This window comes from Arvicanthis niloticus, chromosome 12 (assembly GCF_011762505.2).
Source record: "Arvicanthis niloticus isolate mArvNil1 chromosome 12, mArvNil1.pat.X, whole genome shotgun sequence".
NCBI lineage: Eukaryota > Metazoa > Chordata > Mammalia > Rodentia > Muridae > Arvicanthis > Arvicanthis niloticus.
In genome coordinates this window covers 60,872,020-60,887,088 of record NC_047669.1, presented here as the reverse complement: position 1 = coordinate 60,887,088, position 15,069 = coordinate 60,872,020, and the positions used below count along the sequence as shown (strand labels likewise).

The 15,069-nt window shown below is 37.9% G+C and overlaps 1 protein-coding gene across 2 annotated transcripts in view; it reads right to left on the bottom strand.

Moving 5' to 3' along the window:
- Positions 1-223: 223 nt before the first annotated feature.
- Cxadr (CXADR cell adhesion molecule) overlaps positions 224-15,069 on the bottom strand; it is a 48,200-nt gene continuing 33,354 nt past the window's right edge. Inside the window, exons 7-8 of one of the 2 annotated variants that reach the window (XM_034515173.2) lie at positions 14,691-14,874; positions 224-410 (exon numbers count right to left, since the gene is read on the bottom strand). In XM_034515173.2, coding sequence (XP_034371064.1) covers positions 369-410; positions 14,691-14,874 — 226 coding nt within the window. In that variant the 3' untranslated portion in view covers positions 224-368. Of the gene's footprint in view, positions 411-10,282; positions 14,875-15,069 lie in introns of those variants that run through there. The other variant, XM_034515172.2, reaches the window with a different exon arrangement.

Sequence of the window (15,069 nt, the reverse complement as noted above, 5' to 3'; positions counted from 1 at the left end):
TCAGTATATATGAGACCTTCGTCACCAGGATTTTGACCCATAATAATTTTCTAGGGTGTCTGACTTACTTGCCTTCTGCCATTACAGAGAGCAGAAGTACTATAGCCGCTGTTAACTCGCCTTGTAAACCGGAGATAGTGGGAGTGCCTGAAATCCCATTGTGAGGCTGAGGCAGACAACAGGATATCACGGCTCACCTCAGCTGTGGGTTACATTTGATGCTAGCCTGGGTGAGATGATATCCTAGCTTAAAAACAAAACAAATGTGTTGTGCTTTTTTTTTCACAAACAAAACAAAAACATTAGTCTTTACTAGAGTTAAAAAAGGAAAAGCATGGTACTTCAGATTCTTCAGTAGTCCTTCATAGTTATACCACTGTAATGCCATCGGTCTTGTAAGCATACTTGAACTACAAAGAAAAGGGAAAAGGCATCTATGAGTTTGGATATTCCAAAGGTAAGCTTTACAAAAGCAAGATCAGCGATACGTCTTCCCACATCACTCTAACCTTTACAGTTGATTCAGCTTAACCAAGAGTGACAAGTTCCTAGTAACTGATTTAAAAAGGATCTGGCTATTCCAAGCATTCCTGTTGTCAGGTTTCTTCCGTTTCATTTAGTCTGTTTTGGTTTTTCTGAGATAAGGTCTCAAGCTGACTTGGAACTCACTGTAGACTAGGCTAGCTTTGAACTTACAGATCTGCCTCCCTCTGCTTCCTGAGGGCTGACATTAAAGATGTTTGCTACCATGCCCAACCCTATTGTCAGCTTTTTTTTAATTTACTATGTAAGTACAGAAGATAGCAAGAATGAGGAAGCTCAGTGATTATGAAACACAAAGTCAGTTTTATAGTGTAGTTTATGGTGTTTGCAACTTCATATTGTAAACAGACTCCTAATGTCATTGTGTTCTGACTTAAGCTATAACAATTTTGGGGTATTTCTAAAGCATAATGTCAACTTTTCCCCTGAGTATTGTCCTATTGGTAATTGGCATCTTAATTTTAAAATGAGAAGGAAGCAAAAGTTTTGAGATGGGAGTCTTGTCTCCCACCTGCTGACTGCAAACGATCCACATCAGTACTTGTACAAGAACTGCAGGCATGTGTCATCATGCCCCCCGAAAAATGTTCACGTCTTAAGGCCATTGCTTGTTCCCTTGTAGGGATTGAAGGATTTTAAAGCGATAACAGACTTAGGGGCAGTTACAGAGTTGGGAGTTATTTTTGTCTGGAAAGACATTTCTTCTGTTAGTTTGCTTCTGTTACAGGTATATAAACTTGGGAAATTTGAAGAATTATAGCCACCCAGAAAGAGAATCAGTAATTTTAGCACTCACCAAATAACTAGAAGGCTTTGCACATTACTACAAAATACAAATCTCTAGTCAATGAGATGGCTCGGTGGATAAAGGTACTTGCCACCAGGTAACTGGGCTATGATCTATAGGATCCAATGGTGGTAGGAGAGGCTACTACAGCAAGCTGGCCTCTGACTTCATTCGCATGTATGTATGTATGTATGTATGTATGTATGTGCACACACAAGTACATAACTATAGAATCAAATCCTTTATTCTGACAACTAAATGATGAATCTTGGGGAAAGCTATTATTATTTGTTTTTATTTTATGTGAATGGGTGTTTTGCCTGCAGTTTGTCTATGTGTGCCATGCCTGCGGAAGCCAGAAGAGGGCATCAGTTCCTCTGGAACTGGAGTTCTTAGCCATCATGTGTATGTTCTAGAAACCAAACCTGGGTCCTCTGCAAGATCAGCAAGTGCTGTTAACCACTAAGCCATCTCTCCAGCTCTTGGCAAGGTCATTTTTAATTTAACTGCATTTTATATCATTTTCTGTATAAGTCTATGAACTTTATTCATCTACCTGGTTTTAGAGATTCAGTTCACACAGTAATAAAGCTTTCAGCAGTAAAGCCTTTCCAGTCTATTAACTATTGAAAACAAATTACCACTCAGCTATTGGCTCTTTAAGTTTTGGTAGGTATGGGGTTCTTGTTAATGGAATTTAAGACTAAGTTAATGTGTTCCTTACAGGATTGATCTAAACAGTGATCTCAAGCGTGATGACTGACAGCAGCTGCATAATTTCAGCTGAAAACCTTTATTAGTTTCAAGCAGGAGTGAATGAATAAGATAATTTTTTTAATTTCCCATTTTGGATTTGTAGACATAACAGCAGAACTGTAAATTATAGGGGTTAAGTTTGACATGGATGTTTGAAAAATATAAATTCTTTGTTCAGTTCTGCAAATGTTGACATGCATATTTAGGTCGTGTATTTTTTAATTTTAGCAAAACATTTTGACTGTAGTACAGTAGAATTTTAAGCCAAGATAAATCATTTATGTTGACTTCTAAGCCATCAGCTTTGTGATAATTTGTTTACTCTTTATAATCATCTCGTGATTTGTGCCATTTTTATTTCAGTTAAATAGGGGCTCTGAGGAAAGAGAAAGATGTCCAAGTGACAGCAAGTTATCTTAAACCTTAACTTAAAAACCAACAGGACTTAAAAAGCCTGTGCTCCGTGATGCCTCAACACTACATCCTGTTTGGTACCTGTGGTAAAGTCTACCAACTACTAGAACTTGTGAGGTTAGACCAAGATTTGACAGAAGAGGCAGAGATTATGTTAAGTAAAAATGAATTAAATTTCTGTAGTAGCCACTGATCTTTGTTCCTTGTTACAGACTATTCAGTTATGTCTGAAAAGGAACACTTAACAACTTGACAATGATTTTATTTGTTTGAACTGTAAATGAGATTCCAATAGCAGTATGGCCTAATGGACAAGAAGCTCCAGATAAGAGAAATAATACAGCAGTGCCTAAGATGGGCATTCTTTTGCTTTTTTACAAAAACTATCAGGGTTTTTTGTTTGTTTGTTTTTGTTTGTTTGTTTGTTTTGCTATTTAACACAATGTTAACAACTACTTTGGCCAAATTTCCCCACATTTCCTCTGGCATTAGACTCTGGTTAGTGAAGCAGTAACTAGGATGCTCCCTGGAAAATACAATATTACCCCTGTTTTATATACACCACTTGGGGGCATTCACTGAACATTTGTTATCCAAGGCAAATCAAGGAAAGCTCCTGCAATTCCCATGTAAAACCTGTACGCTCTAAACACTGCAGAAATTGCTACCTGCTTCCAAGTGTATAGCAGAAGGCCATCTTTAACGTAAGGACTGAAACAAATATTTAATAGTTAGCAAAAGCATGCAGAGTTGTAGCAGGTAATGCTGCTCTTACTGCTGTGGTTTGATGTTTGTTGAATAAAGCAAGATATATATATATATATATATATATATATATATATATATATATATATATATTCCTAATTGTTTCTACCTTCAAAATGGAGGAGCTACAGAAAGAACTCTCATAAAAGTTCCAAACAGTCATAGGAACTTAAGAACTTCATAGGACTTGAAAACACATCAGTAGAGCTCACAGCGTGTACATCAGTGAGGTGTATGGACACGAGAATCTCTCCCACATAGCTGTTTGATGTGTCACTTCCGTAGTCCCGAGGCCAGAACATGTATCGGCTTCACTAGTAATGTTGAAAGATTGCAGATACTGGGCAAAATTATTTGCATAACCCATTAGGCAGTCAGGATTAGTAATTCCCATTATCATATAAACACTGTATAATGTATTGGCATATCCCATAGTTCCCTATGTTATACCCTACAGATACATCTTTGAGATGTATCAATTAACAAAACAAACATCACTTAAAAGGTAATGTCCCTTGTTTAAAACATGTCAAAGTAGAGATTTAAAAGAATATAGACTTTTGGAAGGCAGTTATACTTCTGAAGTGTGTACGGTTTCACCTAGCAACTGTACTTCAAGAAATTTATTTATTGAAGTACTTACATGGGGCTATCACCTACATAAAAGAGTTTAATATATTTTTGGGTGATTAAAAAAATAGCAAATGAGCAATTACAATTTAAAACATCTATTCAAGATAGTATGAAAAAGGCTATGTTGCTATGGGAAAAAAGTGAATATGACAAAATATTATAGGTGGAAACATGAAATGGTGTGTGTGGAGTAAAACACTGTTTTGACTACATTCAGAAGAAAAAGGGGCTAAGTACAGACAATATTATTTTTCTACTCTGCATCTGACTTCTTTGGATTTTTCTGGTAAACATTACTTCATAACCTTTTTTTACTGTTTTTTTTTTTTTTTTTTTTTATTTTAAAGGCATATTATGGCATATGACAAAAACTAACACATTGGGGTTGGACAAGATAAAGAGAAGGAAAGAGCCTGAGAGAGAACAAGAATCAGAGACGCACTCTCTCACACACTCAAGAATTCCATAAAAGCACTAAACTGGAAGCCGTAACTCTGTGACCTTTATACTGGAAGAGTAAAAGCATTTTAAAAAGCATTTTAAGGTCAATTCATGTATTTTTAGCTGAGAAATGGCCTGTGGACATACTGGTAAAAATACAGAATTGATATACAAAATACTTTGTTGAAGCATTTTGCAATCCTTTGCAATCATGAAGGATTATAATTCATCCATGTTGTTCAAGGGCATAAAGCCAGTAAAAGAATAATCTGAGTCTTCAGAAGAGAAAATGTCATTTCATGACAGGGCTGAAACAACATATGAAATGTGGTGAGAAAAGAATGTGGCATGGAGGGTTTTGTTTGCTTGTTCTTAACACAGGTCTGTGTTTCTGTCCTCACTCTCCATATAGCTGAGAAGGATGCTGAACCCCCAGTTCCCCTGTCTCTACCTCCAGGGTACTGGGATTACAGGCAGGAGCCACCAGGCCTGGCTCAGAACTTGCTCATTAGGAAATGAGAAATGTAAGACACTGTGCTGTCTGGCAAGCATTAAAGCTCAGCATGTTTCCATGAGGTGCCTGAAAGGTGAGGACAGAAAACAGGACTGACAAATAGGACCTGCTCACTAGCTGTCCAGGGTGGCATACACATGGAAGTCTCAGCACTTGGATGCCTGAGGCAGGAAGACCGAAAATTCAAGGCCAGTGTACTATATAGGCTCTGTCTAAAACAAACCAAAATCCTAATAATCAAGATTATTTTGTACAGTTCACGTGTATGTATATACATGAACTATTTTACCTGACCTATTGGGAATTAAGTACTGAGAGTACTTTCCATTCCATGACAATCCTGTGTGCGTCCTAATACTGTCTACCTTACAGAAGAGAAAACTTGAGTATTTAAACTGCCCTGGGTACTGTAATAGAGAACTTTGAACTCGAGCATTTTAACTCTAGGATGCCTACTCTTAAGAGCTGGGTAACAAGTTTATGCATTGTCTTGCACGGTTAATAATACTATGTGATTTTATTTTACTTATTTATTTTTTTTAAAGAAACAATGAGGTGTTATTTCCGGTAGATCTGTTAGGCTAGATTTTAATGAAAAATAGGTTAAATTCTAATGAAAAAATAAAACCCCTCTAAAAGTTGTTGGCCACAAGAGGGCATCAGATAATCTTTTTATTGTCAAAGCTAAAGGTAATTTAAAGGACATTCCAAGTAATGTCCCCTTGATATGAAAAGTTAAAAGAGATTATAGCCTGAAGGTCTACTTCCTATAGTGATGGAAATTTTTAAGTGTTCCATAGTGGTATACAATTAGCATTTCTTGATTAGTATTTTTTATGTTCTAGAAGTGGTGTCCTTACAATAAAATATATGTACAAAAGTAAGATACCCGGAAAGCACTTCACCCCTGTGGCAGATAACAGCCTCTGCTGAAATGTTAGAGGGAGGGAGGAAGCCACGTTTCCTTCTCTGGACCTCTCTTAGATTAGCACATGGAAAAAGTGTCTTCAGTGTTTTCACTCCTAATATGTATGTTCCTTCTTGGTTAATAGTTGAGATAATGGGCATTGGGGGGAGGGGGGGCTTTTTTGAGACAGGGTTTCTCTGTGTAGCCCTGTCCTGGAACTCACTCTGTAGACCAGAATGGCCTCGAACTCAGAAATCTGCCTGCCTCTGCCTCCCAAGTTCTGGGATCAAAGGTGTGCGCCACCACTGCCCGGCAATGCTAGGCTTTCATAAGCCTATCTTAGAGCAAACTGTAAAAGAGCTGTATTTCTATTTTAGTTTGTCAGCAATTTAATGATTAATCATTTAAATAGGCTGTTCCTGATGTCAAGGGTTGTGGAGTCCATTTTAAATTGTCAGCATGAGCAAATCACTGATGGTTTGGACATCCTGACAGATTTCAACTGTTGCTTCAGTACTAAAGTGCATGATGTACAAAAGTAATAATGTGTGTTGGGGAAAATTCCATAAATTACCACCTCAAAGCTGTCTCAAAGTTTGATGTCATTTCTTGCAACTGACACAGACATTTCACTTTTTTTGTTTTTACATTTTAAGTCTATTGGCATTCCCTTGTAAAATTTGAATTGCTATTTAACTTTTTTCACTTAACTGTGGCTTATTGTTTGCTCATAACATTGTAAGAAATTTCAGTCAAGCTCATATAAATACATACTGAAGTGCTGAGGACATTTTAGTTGACAGGGAAAGACCTGTTTTACTTTTGGTGAACTTTAATCTTGATTTGTATTGTTTCTGTGAACACAGAAGTACTTGACTTTTCTTGTTAAAAGCCTGGTGAGTCTTAGAAGAGTCTCAGCTTTTCCAGACGACAGGTTACAGTTACTGGTCTCCATTCCTCTCTGTCCTACTGTTGCCTACAAATGTTACTGCTGACAGTTCTGGGACTATGTGAGAGGCAAACTGTCCTATTTAACATTAAAAGAACACACTACCAGTGGCCAAAATTCATGTAGGAATAGCTAACCTAATATGTCACTTAATCATAGTTTCTTTTCAAGGGCAAAATAATTCATTCTTTCATTCACTTAATTTGTTTCTACATAGAACTGTTCTTTGTAGAAATTCCAGCAACTTGAAGAAACTTAATGTGCACTGAAAAGTACATTAGAAATGTATTTGGCAGTGGCTTACTATGAGTAAAATGAGAGCGGCTGCAAATTATCTACAACTATGACCACTGAGAATCTGCTCGATTGAACTTTCTGACATAAAGGTGTGACTCTGAGAACCGTGGCATCTGCTTTTTTCTTCCCTCTTTTGCACTGCCTAACAGCACTGAGTCCTAAATCCCAACTCAGACATCTGCATCCATACACAGATTTCCCTGCTTCCTGATAGCCCCTATAGGATTTGAGCCCTCATCTTCTCCACAGGAGTGTGAGCACCAACACACACCTCTTATCCTTTTTATCTCCGGTCCAGCACTCTCTCATGCTCCAGATAGACAGGCATTTCAGCATTGCCAGTTCCCTGTTCAAAGAAATTCCCTCCACTCGTGTTCAAAGCACAGTTCTATGGCCTCCTTCTAACATTTACAAGGTCTGCCATGGTTACAGGTACTATGGTCTACCACCTTGCTGCCAAATTTTTGCCTATAGTAATGATTGTTCTAGGTGTGTAACTCAGTTGCCAGTTATTTTGCCTATACTTTAAAAAAAAAAAACAAAACTGGGAATAAAAACATGCTGGCAAGGGTTTGTCTTGTGTCTCACACTGTATTACCTTCCTTATTACTGTTTGAAATACAATTTTAAAAAAAAGACTAAAGAAAGCTACTCAGACCCAGTTACTAACTTAGAAAGACACACTGTTTAGTTCTGCTTCCCTGAAAGTCAGGCATCTTTTCAGCAAGAGTCATAAAGTCCAGCTGATTGGCAGCTCATCTACCACCTGGGGAGTATGTTTAAACTGTAATACCATCCCATTTTCTTTGTGAAAGATTGGAGAAAGGATGAGGCAAGTGAAGGTATCACTCATGTTGATGGTAAATCACTGTAGATTAAAGCTGGGCAGTGGCACACGCCTTTAATCCCAGCACTTGGCAGGCAGAGGCAAGCCAATCTGAGTGAGGCTAGCCTGATCTAGCGTTTGTTCCAATATAGCCAAGGCAGGAAGCCCTGTCTTGAAAAACAAAATCACCGTATATTAAACAGGAAATTATGTAGATATTCCATATAAATTTTGACTGTTTAGGACTTTGTTTGGTAGTTTGCACCCACTGCTATTATGAGTTGAGTTGTCCTCAGCACCTCAGATTCTTATGTGGACATGTAATCCGTATTGAATGAATTGGGAAGCTGCTGTAAACAGATACTACAGTTATGTCAGATGAGTTCTCCGTTGGGTGTAAATGCAGTATGACCGATGTCCTCGAACAAAGAGCAAATATGGCAGAGACAGGTATTTATAGAAGAAAAACAATGAGAAGATGACAGGGAGAAAAGACCCATGGAAAAGCCAAAAAAATGGATGCTTGAAACAGTCCGTCTCACAGGTCCTGAAGGAAGCCCTCCCTGCCACTGCCTTAACTGAGGCTCTCTGGTCTCAGCACTTGGAGACATTAGTCTCTGTTACTGAAGCCTCAGCCTCTGTGGTCGCTTGTTAGGGAAAGAAGCCCTAGTGAACAAATCCAACTACACATAAAGAAGTCACTTGTAAATAACCAATTTCAGAAGACCAATCATTTACAGACATCAGCTGACACAGCACTATAAGATGTTTTTGAAAACTTAAAAGTCTAAGAAATATTGTGTTAGGCATCTTCAGCAGGTCTCCCTGGATTTTTACACTAAAAAGTATTAGGATATCAAAATTAGGTAATGTGCTACCTATGTAGAATAGCATTTATTTCTCAGCTCATTAAATCATCACAACCAAGGACAGGACTTCCTTGCTGTTCTCTAACACTTAGCAACACTGAAAAGTCACTTTAGTAACTTGGCTTCTACTTCAGAAATAGCAGAAAACCTTAAAGCCCTGAGCTTGGTTTGTGGGGCTGGCCTGGCGCCTGCTGCCATTACTGTGTTTTGAAGTTATATTCAGTTATGGCTTAGACACATAGTAGACCACTTTACTGATAAGTTACTTTACATTCAGTGTTGCAGTGTTTACTCAGCTAACCAAGTTATCATCTGGTCTTTACAGTTATTCCGGTTAAAATATGTCCTATGTTAAAGGCATTCAATTATGCACCATACTTTCACCTGGCATTCTATTGTAATTTGAACTTTAAAATCCAGACTTGAAATCCCATGTATTGTTATGAGTATCAAGTATCAAATATCAAGGATGACTATAAAGGCTGACTGTCATGCCAATTTTCTAAAACCTTCATGAGGTAGGGAACTGAAGCAACTAGAAATCACCAGCATTCTCACATGGCTTCTTTCATGTCCTATGTTCTTCATCTTAGCCCGAGTAGGAAATCTCACATTTTCTCTGAGTCAAGTTTGTTCTTAAGTGGACCTGATCAACCTTCTACCCCAAGCAGTGCAGGGGCAATAAGCAGTGTTTAAAGACACTTCATTTTAACAACTGGGGTAGAGGCAAGGCTACTACTGACATCTAATGATGAGTAGAAGCCAGAAACACCACTCCCGTTCTACAGTGCACAGGACAGTTGCCTATAGTAACTGTCAAGATGCTGGCAAGCTGAGGCTGAGCCAACTTGGTAAATAACCACATTATTCTTCAATGTGTACTCTTACTGAAATGCAAATCCCCCATTTTCTTGAAATCAGCATTTCAAGCCCAAGAAAACAGCTTTAAACTATGAGATGACTGTTGCTGTGATGGGAATGTTTATGCTCTCCTGAAATTCTCATCTTGAATGAGCTCTCAATGGCTAATGTGATGGGGGTGGAGGGTGGCAGCACTTTGGAAAATGGCCGTCATGAGGGATCCCACCCTCTTAATTGGAATCAATGGTTCTTAGGAAAGGCATGAATGAGTTTATCTTCCCCCATTCCACTTTAGGAAGACACAACTCTCAGATTCTTCTGGTGCTATCTATGGTCTTGGGTTTCTAGGTTTCTAGAGTTTGTTTATAAATAACTAAGAATAAGAGATTCTGTTAAAGCAGCAGGAAGGGACCAAAACATGTTTATGTGTTTAATATGCATTTATAAACACTCACTTTTAATTCACATGAAAAATGTGAGTTGATTTCAGAAATTTTGGAATTCCAGGAGCTTCAATCTCCACACTGTACACTGGCATATGTGTGGCGTGGCAAACAGTATTATGTATGTTCACTAATATATGATGATTACATTCTTTATTCTTCTTGTTCAAGGGATGAGGTTGAAAGAGTCTTGATACAGGAAAGCAGGAAGGAAAGACACACTGAAGCTTTGGTAGGTGTCTGTAAAAGCAAAATAAAGCCACACGGCAAGGCAGGGGACTGCTTTCTTCATTTTATTTCAAAAGTACACAAGGTCACAAAACTAAGAGCAAGTTTCTGTTTTTAAACAAAATTGTTCTTACAAACTTTAAAATCTGCATCATTGGATATGTAAGCCAGATATCTGAAATACAAAATCTGAAACTGACACTACCAATAACTTTGCAAATGTGAGTGTCAAATTAGTATTCTTAATACAGCTGTGTTTATTGCCAAAATTCACAAGTAGGAACAAGAATAAGTCCATTGGTGAATTGTGGTCCTCTTAGCACCTATGTCATTAAACAAATGAGCAGAAATCCCAAAGCTCACCTTCGGCAGACGTTTTAGTGTCTGAATAAACAACGAAGCCCAAAACTGATGGCCTCTAGACTCTATAAACTGGGACAAATTTTGTAAGCTTGAACTTATTAGGGTCAGGTTCTGGAAGGTACAAAATGGTTGGCCTTCCTAAAGGAGAAATAACCACAATTCACTAATTTATTTATTCCGTCTTTCTGTAATATTTTCAAAAGGATTCTTGCTTGCTCAAATACAGATTACGTTAGTGTCAAAGTAGGCAAACTTGACTGCAGAACAAGTTGCCTTTATTGCTGGAATATCCAGAGGCATTTGAAATACTAAAACTTGCCCAGAACATTTATACTATGAAACACAATAATGTTATAAACATATGTACATATATAATATATAATGTTGCAAACCACTTAAAATTGTGCCAGCCGTTTTCTACACACTACTCTGTAAGTGACACAGTTAATAAAGCATTCGCCACATAAAATAGGAACATTATCTGTTCACACTGAAATAAGGCAGCTGAGAGCACTCTAAACACGGTTGAAAATATTTTAGAAAAAACAGAAACCTATGAACATTCACATAGCTTCAAATTTACATGCTGTATACACAGACAGTAGTTATTTAATAAGTCACACATTAAAGAATAGCCAACTCCATGCAGTGAGTTCTTTTCTAACCATAAAGTTTACTTGCCTCTTCACTTAATCTAATTCCCAGGGCACAGTCTGAAATTCATTTCTTAAAAGAATTCAGATTCAAACCTCGGTCTTTTTGCCCATTCGAGATAAGATACTGTATCATTGAGTTCAGTCTCCAGGTGTTACGTCTCTTGGTGTAGCTCAGGCCTGCTCTGAACTGGCTACTGGCCTCAAATCCATGATCTTCCTGTGCCCCTGAGTTCTGGGATCACAGATGTGCAGTCACATGTACCAGAAATCAGGCATTTCCATGATCGATATGGATCGTCCCTACTAAACACACTCAGTCTGTGTTTCCATACTAATAAACCCTTGGTAGACAACTCAAATTTAAGTAAGTATTTGTCTATGTAACTGAGAAATCATGAAAATCAATACCAGACTTTGAGCATTAGGCGAGGCTTCTTAACAGGAAAACACTACTAAGATTATCAATAGTAATACCCATAAACTAGTCTATATTCAGAATATGAACACAGACTATGGAATCTGTAGTGTCATTTCTCTCCAGATTACCCTATGGAACATTAAAATAAGGGTTAAGCTTCTCACTTACAGGGTGGAATCAGAAAGGTCTGCTCTGGAGACAGTGCTGGCCCTGAACTCACACTAGCTCTGTCGTTAAGATGCACCAACAAAGTTGGTGAGCTGGTGACCATCACTAGTATTGATTCTAGAGCAAATATTTGCTCCCTGGTTCAACCAAAATCAGAGAACTGTCTGGGAAATTCTTAGTACTCCTCTGGCCTTTGGGTAAACTGAGACTTAACAATGAGAAGCCTGCAGACCAAAGCCTAAAACGTAACAATGTCCGGTTCTATATCCTTCAGGCCTGTTGGTTTTCAGTGTTATCTTGTGTTTTTTAAACCAGCTTCTCTCTCAGATTACAGTTGCTACAGATCTGGACTAAAAGTAGTTGGATACTCTAGGTTGTGTTTGCCTTTAAATAAATACAAAGTCTAAGGAAAAGATTCTGCACATCTGCTTTTGTCGTAGTTTCTACCTAGCGTAATCTTCACTACCTACAAATCGTCAAGATCTACACTCCGGTTTATTCTTGTAATATCTTAGAAAAATGCCAAACATATGAGAGTTGACCGTGGCTATGGTTATAAACTAGAAACACAGTCAAAGCGTGCTGAGGGTGTGAATTTCTTTTAAATCCTAATAAACAATGGTATCATTTAAGTGACATCAAGAAGAGCAGAGGAGAAAAGGCAAGACTGAGTGAGACTCTAGGGGTAGAAAGAAGCCGCAGTGATGTGCTTCTGAAAACAGTACCTTCACTCTAAGCACCTTCAAGGCAGGTGATAGCTAGCTCATAGGCACCAGAAAGTCATTGTAGAAATTAAATTACCTAAAAAGGCACAGATGAAAACAACACAAATATAAAAGGTAATTTTATATGAGGCTTAAGCCTACTTTTAAAAAAGGCTTCCAAATATGTAAAACTGTACATGAATCCATTACATGGACATTCAGTATAAGTTCACCATTAAAAAGTATACACAGTAGTCTGCCTAACTGTAAATGCATGCCAACATTAATTTATGATGTAGCATTTACCAGCACCGCACCTGAAGAGATTAACAGAGACCAGTTCCCTAGGGGAAAGGTTTTGCAGGTAAAGAAATCTTTTATCACAGACCTTATCTACTATAAAGAAAATGCTGGCTCATTACATTCTACACACACTCCCTCACAATCTTAAGGGATATACAATAGATTCACTTTTTTTCCTACGAAAACTATATTTAATACATTTGGCAGATAGGAGTATTCCCTTTACTCCTTTTAAAATTTCTTTTATGAGGAAGTCACTTTCACAAAACGAAGACTCAACCTTGATCTCTGACAGCTATCAAGAGGCAGGTTTGGCCACAGGACATCAAGCACATTGCCCGAGTCTGGAATTCAGGACTAGTGGAAGACACTTAACTTGCCTCAAATATCTTTGTTCACTGACTCTTAGAGAAAAACAGCCTCCAGGAACCGTACTCCAAATCAAAAGCCTAGATTACATGTTTCTACACTGTAAAATATGCAGTATGGTCTGCCACAAAACAAAAACACAAAAAAAATATAAAAAAATCAATAATTTGAGATTTCTCATCCATTACTGCCAGATAAGTGAATGAACAGTTTTCTTTCCTTCCTTCCTTTCTTCCTTCCCTCTGTCCCTCCCTCCATCCCTTCCTTCCTTTCCAATTGCAAAAACATCACCTAAAGTACAAAGGCAGTGTTCAGCTGCAGACTGACAAATCTGGCCCCCTCATCCTGCCTGGTCAGACTTTTGCAGCCATCCACAGGCCCTGAAGCAGAGACACTCCTCCTTGATCTTCCTCCTACTCTGACCCGTGTTGCATCAAGGGTTTCAGCTGTGTGTAGCAGAAGCAAACGCTTCTGAAGCTGAAAGGTGCTTCTTTTTGTAGTGCACAAAAGGTTACTACTTCCTGTTCCCTCTGTATTGTTTAAATACTTAAACTGTTCTATAGCCAGTATAGTAATACAGACTTGTGAGCCTAGCAATTGTGAAGCTGAAGCAGAAGGATCATGATTTGAGGCCAGCCTAGGCAACGAACGGACTGAGGCCTTATCTCAAAACAACAACAAAAGAAAAAAGAAAGAAAGAAAAAAAGAAATCATGCCATAGATGTTTATGAGTGACTTAGAAATAAAACTAGTTATTTCTAATAAACTGTAATGTCTCCTACTCTTACAGATAATCAAATACACTTAAGAATTCTCAGACTATAAAAACTTCATACATTAAGTAGTTTTTCCATGGACTTTTTTTTTTTTAATTTGAGAGATACTGTTGTTCATAAATAAATGAGACAGATATCTTAAAAATAATGGTAGAAACAACAAAGTATCACTTTCAGATGATTCAAGAACCAACTTGGTATGTATGTAAATTCGCAAATTTCTTGACCCATGATATCATATTCAAAGTGCTATATCTTTCTTAAGATATACAATAATGGCATTATTATGTAGATGCTCTTAAAATCAACTTGGTAAGAAACCCCAAAATCTCCAGATGGTTAATGCCATTACTCTTAAGCCTTTAAGGTTTCACTCTAACAAAAAAAAAAAAAAAATCTTATGGAGCATGTTTCTTATAAACTTCTTCACATATATATACACACACACACATGTGTGTGAGTATATATATATATGTATATATACACAGACATATATATGTATAGATACACATACACACACACATATGGGTTACTGTTAACAAAATTTAGAACAGAATGAGTTTTGATATGTCAAGAGAAGAAACGAGCCATGGAAAGCAGAAAAGAGAGGTGCAGAGTCCTATACTATAGACCCGTCCTTGCTCTGTGCTGGAATCATCACGGGGACCGCTCCCATCCGGCTTAGATTAGGGGCAGCTACCTTAGCAGGTGCCAGAGTCGGACTCTGAGGAGCACGTTCAAAGTCTTCGCTGGGAACCTGGTTATACTGAGCCTTGGAATACCCCTCCATGTTGGAAGGGGACATGGATCCCAGGGAGGAATGGTTGCTGCCAATATAGCTCCTGGCAGTGGATGTCCGACTCTTTGGAGGAGGCACATCTTCCCTGGAAAACAAAGTCCCCAGTACATGCTAAAAATAAATATTAGTTTCTGAAAAGTTACAATTATGTAAGCTACAAAGCATGGATAAGTACAAAAATACAAACACTGAGCAGAGGAAGGCTTCACATCGTTAACTGTGTACTTGTCCCAATTTATTATCTTGGTCAGACCATAAGGAACAGTGATTGAATTATGGC